Source organism: Strix aluco, chromosome 37 (genome assembly GCF_031877795.1).
Source record: "Strix aluco isolate bStrAlu1 chromosome 37, bStrAlu1.hap1, whole genome shotgun sequence".
NCBI classification, from domain to species: Eukaryota; Metazoa; Chordata; class Aves; order Strigiformes; family Strigidae; genus Strix; species Strix aluco.
In genome coordinates this window covers 574499-594207 of record NC_133967.1, presented here as the reverse complement: position 1 = coordinate 594207, position 19709 = coordinate 574499, and the positions used below count along the sequence as shown (strand labels likewise).

The 19709-nt window shown below is 55.0% G+C and overlaps 1 protein-coding gene across 1 annotated transcript; it reads left to right on the top strand.

The window, feature by feature from the left end:
* The first annotated feature begins 1138 nt into the window (after positions 1-1138).
* Positions 1139-18238, top strand: LOC141917324 (uncharacterized). The gene is given in 13 exon segments (XM_074810431.1): positions 1139-1700; positions 3410-3808; positions 4264-4653; positions 5142-5236; positions 5971-6464; positions 6466-6547; positions 6867-7388; positions 8332-8388; positions 9149-9371; positions 10652-10789; positions 10984-11362; positions 17024-17349; positions 17850-18238. Coding segments are annotated over 13 exon segments (3939 nt in total). The 5' UTR covers positions 1139-1180; the 3' UTR covers positions 18164-18238.
* The last annotated feature ends 1471 nt before the right edge of the window (positions 18239-19709 follow it).

The window sequence follows — 19709 nt, the reverse complement described above, 5'->3', positions numbered from 1 at the left end:
CCTGGGGCGGGGTCGGGGCGTATCCTGCCCTCACAACCCCCCCGTTGCTAGCACCCACCCGGCTGCACCCTGTTGTGCTGGTTTGTGTGTGGAGGGGTTGGGAGCGGGGGAGGGGGCTACAGGGGGGGCTCCTGGCAGAAGATGCTCAAAGTTCCCCCGGCTCCAAGTCGGACCCGCCCCTGGCCCAGGCCGAGCCAATTAGTGACGGCGTCGAGCTCTGAGATAAGGGATTTAAAGAAGAGACGTTGGGAGGAGGAGGAGAAAGAGGAGGAGAAAGAGGAGGAGAAAGAGGAGGAGAAAGAGGAGGAGGAGAAAGAGGAGGAGAAAGAGGAGGAGGGGGGAGGGAAATACCTCTGCAAACAGAGAGGGAGAGGAAGGACGGAAGGAGGGGGGAGGTGCGACGGAGCAGAGACTGCCCTGCACCCATGGAGAGCCACGGGGGAGCAGATGCCCCCCCAGAGCCCCTGGGAGGGACCCACGTGGGAGGAAGTTTGTGGAGGACTGTCTCCCGTGGGAGGGAGCCCACGCCGGAGCAGGGGAGGAGTGTGAGGAGTCCTCCCCCTGAGGAGGAAGGAGCAGCAGAGACAACGGGTGATGGACTGACCCCAACCCCCATCCCTGCCCCCTGCGCCGGTGGGGGGAGGAGGGAGAGAAATGGGGAGCAAAGCTGAGCCCGGGAAGAAGGGATGGGGGGGGAAGGTGTTTTGAAGATGTGGTTGTATTTCTGACTGTCCTGCTCTGTCGCATTGGTACATTGGTGGGGGTGGGGGTGTTCAAATTCGATTGCTGTTCTTTCTTCCTTCCCCGATGGAGTCTGTCTGTTGCCCGAGCCAATAACGGTGGAGTCATCCCCTTCCCTGTCCTTGTCTGGATTCCCCCTGGCCTTTGGTTTTATTTTGTCCTCCCTATCCCTGTGGGTGAAGGGGAGAGTGAGCATCTGGGTGGGGCTCAGGTGCCGTCGGGGCTCAAAGCACAACATGGTGCTAACGGGCAAGGCCATGTGGGGTGTGAGAAGGAGGAGAAGGGAAGGGAGGGAGCTGAGCAGGCAGAGACATGGAGTAGGTGGCTGCTCTTCATGTGCCTTAAGAGCCCCCAACTGAGCCCCTTTGGTCTCCCCACAGGGGCTGGGACAGACAAGCAGAAGGAGGAGCAGTGCCAGCCCAGGGAAGAGCAGAGGAGGATGCTGCAAGAGCCCGAAGAGGAGCCCCAGAGCCCCACGGTGGACGTGGAGCACGATGGCCAACAGCAGCCAGATGCTAGCAAAGGGAGCCACGCACCAAGAAGTCTCCGAAAACGCTCTCTCAAAGGGACGTGTGCTGAAGTCTCTCAAGAAGACAGAACCCAACCACGGAGTAGCTCCAGGGAGAAGAAGTACGAGTGTGAGGACTGTGGGAAGGTCTTTGCTAGTAGCAGCAACCGGACTCGTCACCGATGGAACCACATGGGAGACAAGCCCTTCAAGTGTCAGGATTGTGGGAAGAGCTTCACGCTGAGTACGTACCTCCTGAATCACCAGAGGACACACACCAAAGAGAAGCCCTTTGTCTGCAACACATGTGGGAAATGCTTCTCCTGGCCCTCGAACCTCCATGTCCACCAACGCGTCCACACAGAAGAGAGACCGTACGCCTGCTCGCACTGCGGGAAGACGTTCAGGCAGAGTGATTCACTCAAAAGGCATCAGGAATCCATCCATAATGGTGAGTCCTCAGACAGGTCTTAATCTCGTATCACGTTGTCCTCAGCAATGAAATCGAGAGGAGTGGTTTTGAGGGTGGTGGTTGGTCAGATTTTTGTCAGGAACTGGCGGGGCATCCATCTTGCCATGGGCAGGGGTGAGTCATGGCCTCGTCCTGTCAAACAATATTTTACCTCCAGCCACGGGTTTTCTTGCTTTTCCTTTTCTTTTCCCCATCCTGGGTTCAACCACAGTGGGTGGGAGCAGCCAACAGCCCAACCCTGCCCCATCCTGATCTGCCCCATCTCCATCCCCGGCCCTCCTGGGGGGTGGGGAAAGTTGGGGGGCATGAAAGTGGCGATCAAGGGTGGGTGCTGGCACGGTATGGGGGAGGAGGGATGGAGGAAGAGCATGAGCAGGAACAGGGGACACACGCACGAACACAGCCCCAATCTCCATGGTCATCCATGGACTTGCACCACCATCTCCTTGCACACTTGTGCACCGCAGGCCAGGTACAGGCAGGAATTTGTAGCATCCTCAGAGCCCATGTCATGGGGGAACGCTGAATGTGCCCTCCCGCAAACAACCTGCTGGGCTCGGGGGCCTCATAAGAGGCTGAGCAGCCTTCCCTCAACACCGCAACATCCTGCTCCTGCCTCTGTGGGATGCTCAGCACCCCCTGCCCGGGGCCTCTGCACCCACCCGGCTGCACCCCATTGTGCTGATTTTTGTGTGAAGGGGTTTCGGAGTGGGGGAGGGCACTACAGGGACGGCTCCTGTGATAAATTTCTTGAAGCTCCCCTGGTTCCAAGCTCTGGTCAAGGTTGTACCAATTAGAGGTGGAGTTGCACTATGGGGTAAGGTATTTAAAAAGGGAAACCTGGGAGGAGCAGGAAGGGCATGAAGGCGGGAGGGAAATACCTCTGCAAACAGTGAGGGTGAGGAAGGAGGGCATGAGGGGGGAGGTGCTCTGAATCAGAGACTGCCCTGCACCCATGGAGAACCACGGGGGAGCAGATGACCCCCAGAGCCCCTGGGAAGGACCCACGTGGGAGGAAGATCGTGGAGGACTGTCTCCCATGGGAGGGAGCCCACGCCGGAGCAGGGGAGGAGTGTGAGGAGTCCTCCCCCTGAGGAGGAAGGGGTGAGGGAGGGGTTGCGTGGGGCTCAAAGCACAACACGGTGCTAAGGGGCAAGGCCATGTGGGGTGTGAGAAGAAGGAAAAGGGAAGGGAAGGGAGGGAGCCGAGCAGGCAGAGACATCAAACCTGCCCAATTAGCATTAACGAAGACATTATCCGCTCTCTGGCTCCGCTAATGGGGGATCTTCCAGCCAACAGTAGAAGGTGGAAGCTCTACCACAGCTTTGCAGCTGCTGAGGATGCAACACTGGAGGGGGGAATGTGCGTACGGAGGAGGCGATGAGCAGGGGAAGGAGGGCAGGGGCAGAAAAGGGGGGGACACACAAGAAAAGGGTGTAAAAGGGGCTGGCACTGCAGTACAAGGGGGTTCTTCTGTTTGTTGGTCATCGCCGTCGGTCCTGTCTTCGTTATTCAATCTCTGTCTGAACTCTTTCTGGCCCCAGTGCTGGCTCCTGGGGGACTGGTGTGAGCAGGTTTGGGGTCATCTGCAGGAGTGAGGCTGGGGGTGTCAGGCCCCTGCTCTGTGGTGCCAGATGATACACAAGGGAGTAAAGTACCCAGAGAACCCCAAAAATGCTTTTTCACAGGGACGTATGGTGAAGAACTTGAAGAATCCACATCCCAACCACGGAGTAGCTCCAGAGAGGAGTTCAAATGTGAGGACTGTGGGAGGGTCTTCACCTGGCGAAGCAGCCTGAGCCGTCACCGACGGATCCACACGGGAGGGAAGCTCTACCAGTGCCAGGATTGTGGGAAGAACTTCACACTGAGAGAGAACCTCATGCGTCACCAGAGGATGCACACCAAGGAGCAGCCGTATCTCTGCACCACGTGTGGGAAACGCTTCACCTGGCAGTCAAACCTCATTACCCACCGACGCATCCATACGGAAGAAAAACTGCACCCCTGCTCGCAGTGTGGGATGATGTTCCAGCAGAGTTGTCAACTTGAGAGGCATCAGAAATCTGTCCACAATATCCACAATGGTGAGTCTTGGGAGGGGAATTAACCCCATATCCTGTTGTGCTCGGCAATAAAATGCAGAGGAGGGGGTTTGAGGGTGGGTGTTGGCCACATTTTGGCCAGGAACAGGCTGGGCATCCATCTCCCCATGGGTGGGGGTAAGGGATGGCCTCCTCCAGCCTCCTGAACTATTTTTACCTCCACCCATGGGTTTTCTCACTTTTCCTCTTCTTTTCCCCCTTCCCGGGTTCACCCACAGCGGGTGGGAGCAGCCAACAGCCCAACCCTGCCCCATCCCAACCTGCCCCATCTCCATCCCCAGCTCTTCCAGGGCGTGGGGGGAGTTTTGGGAGGGTGAAATAGGGCACCAAGAGTGGGCACTGGTCCAGGGTTAAGAAGCAGGAAGGATGGGGGAAGAGGAGTAGAAAGAAGAGGAAGGATGATGTATTAAGAGAACCCCAAAAATGCTCCTTTAAAGGGACACGTGCTGAACATATTAAAGAATCCTCAACCCAACCACGGAGGAGCTCCAGACAGAAGTACAAGTGTGAGGACTGTGGGAAGGTCTTCATGTCTGGGAGCAGCCTGAGCCGTCACCGAAAGGTCCATATGGGAGAGAAGCCCTTCAAATGCCGGGATTGTGGGAAGAGTTTCACGGAGAGCGGGAGCCTCCTGTGTCACCAGAGGACACACACCAAGGAAAAGCCCTTTCTCTGCACCACATGTGGGAAACGCTTCTCCTGGCGCTCGAACCTCCTTGTCCACCAACGCACCCACACAGGAGAGAAGCTGCACGCCTGCTCGCACTGCGGGTTGACCTTCCGGCATAGAGATCACCTCAGGAGGCATCAGGAAGCCGTCCACAATGGTGAGTCCTTGGGTGGGCTTAACCCCATATCACATCATGCTCAGTAATAAAATGGAGAGGAAGGATTTTGGGGGTGGAGATGGCCAGATTTTGGTCAGGAACTGGCTGGGCATCCATCTCCCTGTGGGGAGGGGTTTGATGACCTCCTCCTGACTCCTTCCATCAAACTACTTTTACCTCCACCCATGGGTTTTCTTGCTTTTCCTCTTCTTTTCCCCATCCTGGGTTCATCTCCATCAGGTGGGAGCAGCCAAGAGCCCAACCCTGCCCCATCTTGACCTGCCCCATCTCCATCCCCGGACCTCCCGGGGGGGAGGGGGAGTATTGGAGGAGGGAGAAAGTGAGGGCAAAGGGCAGGTGCTCATTTGAGATGGGGAGGAGGGATGGAGGGAGAGTAGGAGCAGGAAGAGGACACTTCATACACTACCCCCTCCTCCATGGTCACCAATGCACTTGCACCCTCATCTCCTTTTACACGTGTGCACCAGAGGCAGGGAACAGGTATGCGCTGGTAGCACCTGCAGAGTATGAGCCATGGGGGGGACCCCAAATGTTGCCCACCCTGAGCATCCGCTTGGCATGGGTTTGGTGGTAGGGGACTGAGCGCTCTTCCCGCAGCATGGCAACATGTTACTGCTGTCTCTCGAGGTGCTCAGCACCCACCCGGATGCACCCTTTTATGCTGGCTTGTGTGTGGAGGGGTTTGGGAGTGGGATAGTGGGCTACAGGGGGGGGTCCTGGGAGAAACTGCTCAAATTTCATCCGACTTCAAGTTGGACACTCCCCTGGTCAAGGCTCAGCCAATTACAGATGGCGGCTCTGCCTTTGGGACAAGATATTTGAGAGGGGGAACATGGGAGGAGAAGGAGGAAGAGGAGGAAGGTAGAGGGAAATAACTCTGCAAGCAGGGAGGGTGAGGAAGCACGGAAGAAGGGGAAAGATCCTCTAGAGCAGAGACTGTCCTGCACCCATGGAGACCCACAGGGGAGCAGATGCCCCCCAGAGCCCCTGGGAGGGACCCACGTGGGAGGAAGATGCTGGAGGACTGCCTCCCGTGGGAGGGAGCCCACGCCGGAGCAGGGGAGGAGTGTGAGGAGTCATCCCACTGAGGAGGAAGGAGCAAGAGAGGGTCAGTGTGGGGCTCAGGTGTCCTTGGGTCTCAAAGTATAACATGGTGCTAATGGGCAAGGCCATGCGGGGTGTGAGAAGGAGGAGAAGGGAAGGGAGGGAGCCGAGCAGGCAGAGACATGGAGTAGGTGGCTGCTCTTCATGTGCCTTAAGAGCCACCAACTGAGCCCCTTTGGTCTCCCCACAGGGGCTGGGACAGACAAGCAGAAGGAGGAGCAGTGCCAGCCCAGGGAAGAGCAGAGGGGGATGCTGCAAGGGCCCAAAGAGGAGCCCCAGAGCCCCACGGTGGACGTGGAGCACGATGGCCAACAGCAGCCAGATGATACGCAAGGGAGCCACAGACCAAGAAGACCCCGAAAATGCTCTTTCAAAGGGACGTATGGGGAAGACCATCAAGAAGCCACAACCCAACTATGGAGTAACTCCAGAGAGAAGAAGTACGAGTGTGTGGACTGTGGGAAGGTCTTCACCCGCAGCAGTGTCCTGGCCCATCACCGACGGATCCACACCGGAGAGAAGCCCTTTAAGTGTCGGGATTGTGGGAAGAGCTTCACACAGAGAGGAAACCTCCTGTGTCACCAGAGGACACACACCAAGGAGAAGCCCTTTCCCTGCACCACGTGTGGGAAACGCTTCTCCTTTAGCTCTGACCTCATCAAGCACAAAAGCACCCACACAGGAGAGAGACCATACGCCTGTTCCCACTGCGGGAAAAGCTTCCAGCAGACTTATCACCTCAGGAGGCATCAGCAAGCCCTTCACAATGGTGAGTCCTGGGGGGGTTTAGCGTGAGATGTCCCAGGCCCTGGTGGAGCTGTGGGTGGGGATGGCCTGGAGAAGCACGTGGTGGGGCTGTGCTGGGACTCCTGCTCCCAGCGTGGCAGCAGTGCTGGGCTGGGAGATGGCCCTGGGGATGGATTTGCTCTGTCCCCAGGTTGGGTTGAACTAGTGGTGGGGATGGTCCTGCTGGGAGCAGGAGGTTGGACTGGAGACCTCCAGGGAATGGAGCTGCCCTGGAAGAACCTCCTTGCTGCAGGGGTGCAGGGGGGTTCCTGAGTTGGGGCAAAGGCTTTGTCTTTCTCCAGCAGGCACTGAGCACCCAGCTGGAGCCAGGACAAGCACCCCCAGTGCTGGAGGAGAAGTTGGAGAGCAAGGAGGAGCAGAGACCGACGGGACAAGGGGATGGCGTGAAGAACAGCCATGCAGCCACGAGCAAGCTGGTGGCCCGCGCCAAGCGGGGGACCTCTAAATGCCCCGAGTGTGGGAAGATCTTCCGCTGGAGTAACAGCATGAGACGTCACCAAAGAAATCACATGGGAGAACGACCCTACAAGTGCCCAGATTGCGGGAAGACCTTCAAGGGCTTCTCCAGCCTCATCTCCCACCACAGGGTCCATAAGGGAGAGAGACCGTACAAGTGCCTGGAGTGTGGGGAGTGCTTCAGCCACAGCTCGAGCCTTTCCACGCATCGGAGGACCCACACTGGAGAGAAACCTTCTTCCTGCTGTGACTGTGGGGAATCCTTTACTCAGAAGCAAACACTCATCTTGCACCAGCGGATCCACCCCGGGGAGATGCCCAACCGCTGCCAGCAATGCCAGAAAAACTGAGGAAACTGCGTGTGGCCTCTAAACCCTCCTCAGAGCGATCAGATCAATTAGTAAATTGTCCACAGATTGCAACAATATTATGGTTTTGTACTCTCTGCGCCACTGTTCTCATTCTGGTACCAAAGAGCGTGGGGCTGGTTTTGAATCCGTGGGGAGGGGCCGTCCAAGAGAGCTGCATCTTCCGCCCGGTGGTCGGGTTTTCCCAGTCCAAAGCAGAAACAGTCTGGCTCTGCTCGACCACCGGTATACGGAAGAAAGCATCTTTCAAATGCAGCCCTGTAAAACCAGTATTACTGTCCGGGACCGAGGCGAGGAGGGGATACGGATTCGGGACCACAGGGTGCACGTCTGGAGTTCTCACATTCACTCCCCTTCAACCCTGTACCAACCTGTGTTCAGGAGAGGGAGGTTTTCTCACCAGTAGCATTGGAGCATTGAATTCTGATTGACATTCCCTTCACTGTCCACCTTCCAAAAAGGGTTTATTATAGGCTCTAGTCCTTTCCGAGCTTCCAGGTTGCTGGCATTGTGTTTCTTCCTTACCAGCTGGGCTCCTGCTTTTAGCTCCATCTTTTCCAGAGTCACATTCTTCTTCCTGGGATTTCTTTTTTTCGTCCCTTTGTTTTAAATTCACCAGATTCCCTTTTGGGACCAACGTCTGCACGTCCTCAGCCTCCCCACCACCCTTAACACAGTCTTTTTACTTTTCAAGTTTCACAACTTTTACAACCTCCCTTTTTCTTTAGAAACATTAACACTTTCTGCTCATACATACCTTCCAGCAGCCTCAGCTATCAAGCATTTACATTTCTGACAAGTTTTGTGATCACGTATTAAACAAAAGACAAATCAACAGGGGCAGCTACATCCCATTTGTCACTTGTGTGACAAATCAACACTAATTGCAACACAGTTTTATATTTTGAAGTTCCATTTTCAGGCCATTTTTCCCCATCCTCCAGTTGATGTTGTGGCTGCCACTGATTACAACACCGCTGTAACTTACATTTAGTCATGGGAATCGCCTCCTACTTTATTCCCATTTCTCAGGATGCCTCCTAGAGGAGAGCAGAGAGGTGTCTCCTGGGAAGTAGTAGCTCCCATTTTGGTACCCAAAAGGAGTTTCCTAATGCACCTTTTTGTACACCAAAAGATGAACTGGGCAAGGCTGTCAGCGTGGTCCCATTGGGTCCCCAGAACTGTTGTCCCACAAGCGGGGTCGTTCACCCCCGGTGCCAGACGCCAACACACCCCCCGAGCAGAGGGATTGATTTATCCCGTGTGGGCGCAGAGCTGGGGGCTGGTGGTAATTCCCCCCGGCCAGCGCCCCGCCCCAAAGAACTTCCCTGGATTTCTACACTTCAGCCCACACGGAGACACCGGGACTGTAGTGACCGGGGCCGGTTTCTTATCGCTTTGTCCCTCACTGGTTAACAACGCGCCTCGTCGTGATGTCAGCGTAGAGTGTCTTGTAATTCTTGTGGCCCAACTCAAAGGTGAGGGGGGACACGGCTTCTTGGTCTTCAACTGAGTCGGCAGTCGCGGTCTATTCCCGTCCCCGGCTTAATTACGGCCGATTGTGTGTGTGTGTGTCCCCTCTTGCTGGTCCTGCCCTTCCTCCATCCCTCCCCCTCCTTCATCCTCACTCCTCCTGCTCCTCCTCCATCCCTCCCCCTCCTCCATCCCTCCTCCTCTGCTCGTCCTTCATCCCTCCTCCTCATGGTTCTGCTTCTCCTCCTTCCCTCCCCCTCTTCCAGCCTTGCTCCTCCCCCATCCCTCCGCCTTCTTCACACTTGACCAGCGCCCAGGCTTGGTACCCACTTTCACAGCGCCCCCCGAAACTCCCCCCACCCCCCGAGAGGGCCAGCGATGGAGATGCACAGCCCCCCCTTCCCTGCAGGGATTTCCCTGAGGGATGGAGAATCCACGTCCAGCCGCCCCCCATAACCCGCAGCACTCCTGGGTGTCCCCCCCTTGCCGGTAGCGCAGGCAGGGTACAGGCAGAGTTCAGGCAGGGTACCTGCTGCCGCCTCTCGGGGTGCTCAGCACCCCCTGCCCGGGGCTCAGCACCCACCCGGCTGCACCCTGTTGTGCTGGTTTGTGTGTGGAGGGGTTGGGAGCGGGGGCGGGGGCTACAGGGGGGGCTCCTGGCAGAAGATGCTCAAAGTTCCCCGGGCTCCAAGTCGGACCCGCCCCTGGCCAAGGCCGAGCCAATTAGCGACGGCGTCGCGCTCTGAGATAAGGGATTTAAACAGGGGAAGTTGGGAGGAGGAGGAGAAAGAGGAGGAGGGTGGCAGGGAAATACCTCTGCAAACAGTGAGGGTGAGGAAGGACGTCAGGAGGGGAGAGGTGCTCTGGAGCAGAGACTGCCCTGCACCCGTGGAGACCCACGGGGGAGCAGATGCCCCCCAGAGCCCCTGGGAGGGACCCACGTAGGAGGAAGATCGTGGAGGACTGTCTCCCATGGGAGGGAGCTTACGCCGGAGCAGCGGAGGAGTGTGAGGAGTCCTCCCCCTGAGGAGGAAGGAGCGGCAGAGACAACGGGTGATGGACTGACCCCAACCCCCATCCCTGCCCCCTGCACCGGTGGGGGGAGCAGGGAGAGAAATGGGGAGCAAAGCTGAGCCCGGGAAGAAGGGATGGGGGGGGAAGGTGTTTTGAAGATGTGGTTGTATTTCTGACTGTCCTGGTCTGTCGCATTGGTACATTGGTGGGGGTGGGGGTGTTCAAATTCGATGGCTGTTCTTTCTTCCTTCCCCGATGGAGTCTGTCTGTTGCTCGAGGCCATAATGGGTGAAGTCATCCCCTTCCCTGTCCTTGTCTGGAATCCCTCTGGCCTTTAGTTTAATTTTTCATCCCAATCCTTGGAGGGAAAGGGGCAAGGGAGCATCTGGGTGGGGCTCAGGTGCCCTCCGGGCTCAAAGCACAACAAGGCACTAATGGGCAAGGCCATGCGGGGCGTGAGAAGGAGGAGAAGGGAAGGGAGGGAGCCGAGCAGGCAGAGACATGGAGTAGGTGGCTGCTCTTCATGTGCCTTAAGAGCCACCAACTGAGCCCCTTTGGTCTCCCCACAGGGGCTGGGACAGACAAGCAGAAGGAGGAGCAGTGCCAGCCCAGGAAAGAGCAGAGGGGGATGCTGCAAGAGCCCAAAGAGGAGCCCCAGAGCCCCACGGTGGACATGAAGCATGATGGCCATCAGCAGCCAGATGATAGCCAAGGGAGCCACGGAACAAGAACTCTCTGGAAATGCTCTTTCAAAGGGACGTATTTTGAAGACCCTCAAGAAACCACAACCCAAATACAGAGGACCTCCAGAGAGAAGAATTGCATGTGTGAGCACTGTGGGAAGGTCTTCGCCTCGGAGAAAAGGCTGCGCCTTCACCGATGGAGCCACACTGGTGAGAATCCCTTCAAGTGCCAGGATTGTGGGAAGCCCTCTTGGGGTGGAGAGATTTTTGGGCATGTGAAATTGGGAATGAAGGCTGGGTGCTGTTCCAGCGTGAAGAAGGAGGAGGGATGGGGGAGGGATAGAGGAGGAAGAGGAAGAGGAAGGGTGGGTTACCAAGAGAACACCAAAAATGCTCTTTCAAAGGGATGTCTGCTGAAGACACTGAAGAAGGTGCAGCCCAACCACCGAGTAGCTCCAGAGAGAAGAAGTACGTGTGTGAGTATTGTGGGAAGGTCTTTCGGTGGAGGGCCAGCCTGAGATATCACCGATGGACCCACACAGGAGAGAAGCCCTTCAAGTGCCAGGATTGTTGGAAGAGCTTCGCGACAAGTGGTCAACTCCGGCGTCACGAGATGACACACACCAAGGAGAAGCCCTTTCCCTGCACCACGTGTGGGAAACTCTTCTCCAATAGCTCAACCCTCATTAGACACCAACACATTCACACAGGAGAGAGACCGTACCCCTGCTCGCATTGCGGGAAGAAATTCGTGCAACGTTCTCAGGTCAGAAAGCATGAAAAAGCCCTTCACAATGGTGAGTCCTCAGAGGGGTCTTAACCCCGTATGGCATCGTGCTCATCCATAAAATGGAGAGGAGGGGGTTTGCAGGTGGGGGTTGTCCATGTTTCAGTGAGGAAGTGGCTGGGCATCCATCTCCCTGTGGGCATGTGTGAGTGATGGCCTCCTCCAGTCTCCTCCTGACAAACTCTTTTTTACCTCCAGCCACGGGTTCTCTCACTTTTTCTCTTTGTTCCCCCTTCCCGTGATCACCCCCAGCAGGTATGTCCTGATTCAGCTAGGATAGGGTTAAGTCTCTCCAGCAGTGGGGAGGCAGCTCTAGCCGGGTTATTCAATACCACACTGAGGTCAGGGCCAGGCGCCCAAGCGCGGGAAGAGCAGGGACGGCTTTTGTGCGGGTCGGTCCCCTCACTGCTGTATCCGTGCGGTATATCTCTTGTTCTGTTCATTGTTATCACTGTTATTGTTGTTGTTGTTGTTGTTGTTTGGTTTGTTGCTGTAACACTGTTGTATTAATTTTTCCTTATCTCAACCCCGGGATTTGTATTTCACTCCCTTCCCCATCCGTTCCGAGGTTGGGGGAGGGGCAGCGGCATCATGGTCTCGGGTCCCAGCAGGGCCTAAACCATCACACCTGTTATAAGTAGATTTCTCAAATTGATGTGAGTCAGAGCCAATCAAAATTTCAATTGTTTACTTAGCAAGCGGCAACAAGCAAAACAGCGCTGGGCGGCCGGGGAGTCCTTGCTCCACCAACAGCGCGCACTCACTTCCCGAGGGTCCGTCTTTTTTATATCCTCCGCCTTCCGGTATCGGTTCTCTTTGAGAGGTGTACCCTGCGTCCGCGCACTTTGCAGCTAGTGGGTCGCTCCATCCGGGTCTTTCTCGCGTCACCAATTCCTCGTATTTCCTGCTTTCCTGAGAGTGGCTCACAAAGCTTTTGTTTATATCTTACAGAGTATAGACATTACCCCTTTGTCCTTCTTCCCTTTGTGTTTCTCCCCTTTGTCCTTCTTCCCTTCTCCCTCTTTTCAGTCTTTTGCACAATTGGAGTCCTTGCTTCAGCATTTCAACTTAGATAAGCACTTGCAGTCAGTTAGTCGTTACACAATGTAATAGTTAAGATTAAGTTTAGGCTTACATAGTTTATGGAATAACATGTCACGAGCTCCCAGTATCTTTAATGGAATTTGATGAACAAACACTTTACTGTCTATCACAATACCCCCTTGCCAGTCCCTCAGGCAGGGTACAGGAAGGGTACATTCTACTGCCTCTCAGGGTGCTCAGCACCCCCTGCCCGGGGCTCAGCACCCACCCGGCTGCACCCTGTTGTGCTGGTTTGTGTGTGGAGGGGTTGGGCTGGGGGGTGGGGGTACAGGGGGGGCTCCTGGGAGAAGATGCTCAAAGCTCCCCCAGCTCCAAGTCGTACCCGCCCCTGGCCAAGGCTGAGCCAGTCAGTGACGGCGTCGCGGTCTGACATAAGGGATTTAAACAGGGGCAGTTGCGAGTGGGAGGAGAAAGAGGAGGAAGGTGGGAGCGAAATACCTCTGCAAACAGCGAGGGTGAGGAAGGACGTCAGGAGGGGGGTGGTGCGATGGAGCAGAGACTGCCCTGCACCTGTGGAGACCCACGGGGGAGCAGATGCCCCCCCAGAGCCCCTGGGAGGGACCCACATGGGAGGAAGATCGTGGAGGACTGTCTCCCGTGGGAGGGAGCCCACGCCGGAGCAGGGGAGGAGTGTGAGGAGTCCTCCCCCTGAGGAGGAAGGAGCGGCAGAGACAACGGGTGATGGACTGACCCCAACCCCCCATCCCTGCCCCCTGCGCCAGTGGGGGGAGCAGGGAGAGAAATGGGGAGCAAAGCTGAGCCCGGGAAAAAGGAATGGTGGGGGGGAAGGTGTTTTGAAGATGTGGTTGTATTTCTCACTGTCCTGCTCTGTCACATTGGTACATTGGTGGGGGTGGGGGTGTTCAAATTCGATTGCTTCTTTCTTCCTTCCCCCATGGAGTCTGTCTGTTGGTCGAGCCTATAAAGGGGGAGTCGTCCCTCCCCTGTCCTTGTCTGGATCCCCCCTGGCCTTTAGTTTAATTTTTCATCCCAATCCTTGGAGGGAAAGGGGCAAGAGAGCATCTGGGTGGGGCTCAGGTGCCCTCCGGGCTCAAAGCACAGCAAGGCACTAATAGACAAGGCCATGCGGGGCGTGAGAAGGAGGAGAAGGGAAGGGAGGGAGCCGAGCAGGCAGAGACATGGAGTAGGTGGCTGCTCTTCATGTGCCTTAAGAGCCCCCAACTGAGCCCCTTTGGTCTCCCCACAGGGGCTGGGACAGACAAGCAGAAGGAGGAGCAGTGCCAGCCCAGGGAAGAGCAGAGGGGGATGCTGCAAGAGCCCAAAGAGGAGCCCCAGAGCCCCACGGTGGACGTGGAGCATGTTGGCCAACAGCAGCCAGATGATAGTCAAGGGAACCAGAGATCAAGAAGTCTCCGAAAACAATCTTTCAAAGGGACATATGATGAAGACCCTGAAGAAGCCACAACCCAACCACAGAGTACCTCCAGAGACAAAAAGTACAAGTGTGAGCACTGTGGGAAGGTCTTCGCCAGTAACTATTCCCTGCGCCATCACCGATGGAGCCACACTGGTGAGAATCCCTTCAAGTGCCATGATTGTGGGAAGCCCTCTTGTGGGTGGAGAGATTTTTGGGCATGTGAAATTGGGAATGAAGGGTGGGTGCTGTTCCAGGGTGAAGAAGGAGGAGGGATGGGGGAGGGATAGAGGAGGAGGAGGAAGAGAATGAGGAAGCATGGGGTACCAAGAGAACACCAAAAATGCTCTTTCAAAGGGATGTCTGCTGAAGAACTGAAGAAGGCGCAGCCCAACCACTGAGTAGCTCCAAAGAGAAATACATGTGTGAGTATTGTGGGAAGTTCTTGGGCTCGACGAGCAGACTGAGAGATCACCAATGGACCCTTAAGGAGGGACAGACAGGGAAGGAGAGCTGGTGGAGTGGCCCTATATGTAAGAGAATGCTATGAGAGCTCAGAAATCAAGTACAGTGGTAACGGGGTGGAGGGTGTGTGGATCAGGTTAAGGGCCAATAGAGCAGATCCTGCCTTGGGAGTCTGCTATAGACCCCCCACCCAAAGCAGTGAGGGGGATGAAGCTTTCTACAAACAGTTTGGAGAAATCTCGCGGTCACTTGCCGTTGTTCTTGTGGGGGACTTTAACCTCCCGGGTATCTGCTGGGATCACAACACACGGAGAAGGAACAATCCAGGAGGTTCCTGGAATGTGTGGAGGATAACTTCCTCACACAGCTGGTGAGTGAGCCGACTAGGGGAGGTGCCCTCCTGGACCTGCTGCTTGTGATCAGGGAAGAGCTTGTGGGGGAGGTAAAGGTTGGAGGCCGTCTGGGGTGCAGTGATCATGAGATGATCGAATTTTTGATCCTTCTACAAACAAACAGAGGGGTTAGTAAAACTGCCACGTTAGACTTCCAGAGGGCTAACTTCGACCTGTTCAAGAGACTGGTTAACAAAATCCCTTGGGAGGCTGCCTTGAAGGAAATAGGAGTCCAGAAAGGCTGGACATCCTTCAAGAGCGAAGTCTTAAAGGCACAGGAGCGGGCTGTTCCCGTGTGCCGGATAACGAGCAGGAGGGGAAGGAGACCGGCCTGGCTAAACAGGGACCTTTGGCTGCATCTCCAGAACAAAAGGAGAATCTATGACCTTTGGAAGAGGGGCGAGGCCTCTCATGAAGACTATAAAGATGTAGTGAAGTTATGCAGGGAGAACTTTAGGAGAGCCAAAGCACAGCTACAGCTCAACTTGGCTGCAGCTGTTAAGGATAACAAAAAATCTTTCTATAAATTCGTTAACAGCAAGAGGAGGATTAGAGAAAATCTCCCTCCTTTACTGGAGGCAGAGGGAAACATGGTAACTAAGGATGAGGAAAAGGCTGAGGTGCTCAACACCTACTTTGCCTCAGTCTTTAGCAGTGGAACTGGCTGTTCCCTGGACACCCAGCCTCATGAGCTGGGAGATGGGCAGGGGAAGCAGACTGAGGCCAGCACAGTTGAAGAGGAGGTGGTCAGAGACCTGCTGCACCACTTGGCTGCACACAAGTCTGTGGGACCGGATGGGTTACACCCAAGGGTGCTGAGGGAGTTGGCAGATGTGCTCGCCAAGCCGCTGTCCATGATTTACCTGAAGTCATGGCTGACTGGGGAGGTCCCATTGGACTGGAGGGTGGCAGACATGACACCCATCTACAAGAGAGGCAGGAAGGAGGATCCAGGAAACTATAGAGCTGTCAGTGTGACCTCGGTGCCAGGGAAGGTCATGGAGCAGGTCATCTCGGGTGCCATTGAAAGTCATATAATGGACAACCAGGGGATCAGGCCCAGTCAGCGGGTTTATGAAAGGCAGGTCCTGCCTGACAAACCTGATCTCCTTCTACGACAGGGCGACCTGCTCATTGGATGAGGGAAAGGCTGTGGATGTTGTCTACCTTGACTTCAGTAAGACCTTTGACACCATTTCCCACAGTGTTCTCCTGGCGAAACTGGCTGCTCGTGGCTCGGGTGGGCACACGCTTCGTTGGGTAAAAAACTGGCTGATGGCCGGGCCCAAAGAGTTGTGGTGAACGGAGTTAAATCCAGTTGGCAGCCGGTCACAAGTGGTGTCCCCCAGGGCTGGGTTTTGGGGCCACTCCTGTTTAATATGTTTATTGATGATCTAGATGAGGGGATCGAATGCACCGTCAGTAAGTTTGCAGATGACACCAAGTTGGGTGGGAGTGTTGATCTGCTCGAGGGTAGGGAGGGTCTGCAGAGAGACCTGGACAGGCTGGAGCGATGGGCTGAGGCCAACTGTAGGAGTTTTAATAAGGCCAAATGCCGGGTTCTGCACTTGGGCCACAACAACCCCCAGCAGCGCTACAGGCTTGGGGAGGAGTGGCTGGAGAGCTGCCAGTCAGAGAGGGACCTGGGGGTGTTGATTGACAGCCAGCTGAACATGAGCCAGCAGTGTGCCCAGCTGGCCAAGAAGGCCAATGGCATCCTGGCTTGCATCAGAAATAGTGTAGCCAGCAGGGACAGGGAAGTGATCCTGCCCCTGTACTCGGCACTGGTGAGGCCGCCCCTCGATGAGTGGGTTCAGTTTTGGGCCCCTCACTACAAAAAGGACACTGAATCACTTGAGCGTGTCCAAAGAAGGGCAACGAAGCTGGTGAAGGGTCTGGAGCACATGTCGTATGAGGAACGGTGAGGGAACTGGGGTTGTTTAGTCTGGAGAAGAGGAGGCTGAGGGGAGACCTCATCGCCCTCTACAACTACCTGAAAGGAGGTTGCAGAAAGCTGGGGACGAGTCTCTTGAACCAAGTAACAAGTGATAGAACAAGAGGTAATGGCCTCAAATTGCGCCAGGGAAGGTTTAGACAGGATATTAGGAAGCATTTCTTTACAGAATGGGTAGTCAGGCGTTGGAATGGGCTGTCCAGGGAGGTGGTGGAGTCCCCATCCCTGGAGGTGTTTAAGAGTAAAGTTGACTTAACTCTGAGGGATATGGTGTAGTTGGGAACCGTGAGTGTTAGGTCAATGGTTGGACTGGATGATCTTCAAGGTCTTTTCCAACCTAGACAAGTCTGTGATTCTGTGATTCTGTGACCCACACAGGAGAGAAGACCATCAAGTGCCAGGATTGTGGGCAGGACTTTTGCTGGTTGAGCACCCTGAGATATCACCAACTGACCCACACGGGAGAGAAGCCCTTCAAGTGCCAGGATTGTGGGAAGAGCTTCGCGACAAGTGCGCACCTCCTGCGTCACAAGATGACACACACCAAGGAGAAGCCCTTTCCCTGCACCACGTGTGGGAGATGCTTCTCTGATAGATCAAACCTCTTTAGACACCAACAAACTCACACAGGAGAGAGACCGTACCCCTGCTCGCACTGCGGGAAGAAATTCCTGCAACGTTCTCACCTCAGAAAGCATGAAAAAGCCTTTCACAAAGGTGAGTCCTTGGAGGAGCCTTAACCCTGTATCGCATCGTGCTCATCCATAAAATGGAGAGGAGGGGGTTTGCGGGTGGGGGTTGTCCAGGTTTCAGTGAGGAAGTGGCTGGGCATCCATCTGCCCCTGGGCAGGGGTGAGTGATGGCCTCCTCCAGTCTCCTCCTGACAAACTATTTTTTACCTCCACCCACGGGTTTTCTCACTTTTTCTCTTTTTTCCCCTTCCCGTGTTCACCCCCAGCAGGTGGGAGCAGCCAAGAGCCCGACTCTGCCCCATCCCGATCTGCCCCATCTCCATCCCCGGCCCTCGCTGGAGGAGAAGTTGGAGAGCAAGGAGGAGCAGACACCGACGGGACAAGGGGATGGCGTGAAGAACACCCATGCAGCCACGAGCAAGCTGGTGGCCCACGCCAAGCGGGGGACCTCTAAATGCCCTGAGTGTGGGAAGATCTTCCGCTGGAGTAACAGCATGAGACGTCACCAAAGAAATCACACGGGAGAACGACCCTACAAGTGCCCAGATTGCGGGAAGACCTTCAAGGACTTCTCCAGCCTCATCTCCCACCACAGGATCCATAAGGGAGAGAGACCGTACAAGTGCCTGGAGTGTGGGGAGTGCTTCAGCCACAGCTCGAGCCTTTCCATGCATCGGAGGACCCACACTGGAGAGAAACCTTCTTCCTGCTCTGACTGTGGGGAATCCTTTACTCAGAAGCAAACACTCATCTTGCACCAGCGGATCCACCCCGGGGAGATGCCCAACCGCTGCCAGCAATGCCAGAAAAACTGAGGAAACTGCGTGTGGCCTCTAAACCCTCCTCAGAGCGATCAGATCAATTAGTAAATTGTCCACAGATTGCAACAATATTATGGTTTTGTACTCTCTGCGCCACTGTTCTCATTCTGGTACCAAAGAGCGTGGGGCTGGTTTTGAATCCGTGGGGAGGGGCCGTCCAAGAGAGCTGCATCTTCCGCCCGGTGGTCGGGTTTTCCCAGTCCAAAGCAGAAACAGTCTGGCTCTGCTCGACCACCGGTATACGGAAGAAAGCATCTTTCAAATGCAGCCTTATAAAACCAGTATTACTGTCCGGGACCGAGGTGAGGAGGGGGTACGGATTCGGGACCACAGGGTGCACGTCTGGAGTTCTCACATTCACTCCCCTTCAACCCTGTACCAACCTGTGTTCAGGAGAGGGAGGTTTTCTCACCAGTAGCATTGGAGCATTGAACTCTGATTGACATTCCCTTCACTGTCCACCTTCCAAAAAGGGTTTATTATAGGCTCTAGTCCTTTCCGAGCTTCCAGGTTGCTGGCATTGTGTTTCTTCCTTACCAGCTGGGCTCCTGCTTTTAGCTCCATCTTTTCCAGAGTCACATTCTTGGCTCGTCCCGGTGTTCCTGATGGCCACACTATGGCTATTACCACATTTAATAATTTGTCTGGAATAGTCTCTTCTTTTGCAGGATTCTTCCCAGTTAACCAGCATAGCTGGGCTCTCCGTGCGTTCTCTGGAGGAATATGGAACTGAGCAGAGTCTTCAGAGAAGGTTAATTGTGCATTTAACTTGCAACGTAACTCTCGACCGAGCATTGGCAAAGGCCATTCTGGCACAGAGAGGAATCTCTGAGTTAATTTTGTATCCCCAGCTGAGAGTTCCCTGGTTCTAAAAATGGTCTTAAGGTTCTTTTCCCTGGTGCACCAACACTTACCTGAGTCTTGCATAACGGTTCCTTACAACTAGTCACTACAGAACGGGCGGCTCTGCTACCAATCAGAACATCTGCAATTCCAGACCCAGCTTAACTGAACCAGGGGATCAGCTGGGGAGATTTTCATTTTCTCCCCCGGTCCCCTTCATTCGGTATCAGGTGTCCCTACCCTAATCAGTTTAGCATCTGATTCCGACCCCCCTTTTCCTGAGCATTCGGCAAATAAGGTTTATCTCTGTGGGCGTTCACATTTCCAGCGCCCTTCTTTCCTGCAAAAAGCACAGGGATTATTGTGATAGACAGTAAAGTGTTTGTTCATCAAATTCCATTAAAGATACTGGGAGCTCGTGACATGTTATTCCATAAACTATGTAAGCCTAAACTTAATCTTAGCTATTACATTGTGTAACGACTAACTGACTGCAAGTGCTTATCTAAGTTGAAATGCTGAAGCAAGGACTCCTATTGTGCAAAAGACTGGAAAGAGGGAGAAGGGAAGAAGGACAAAGGGAAGAAGGACAAAGGGGTAATGTCTGTACTCTGTAAGATATAAACAAAAGCTTTGTGAGCCACTCTCAGGAAAGCAGGAAATACGAGGAGCTGGTGATGTGAGGAAGACCCGGATG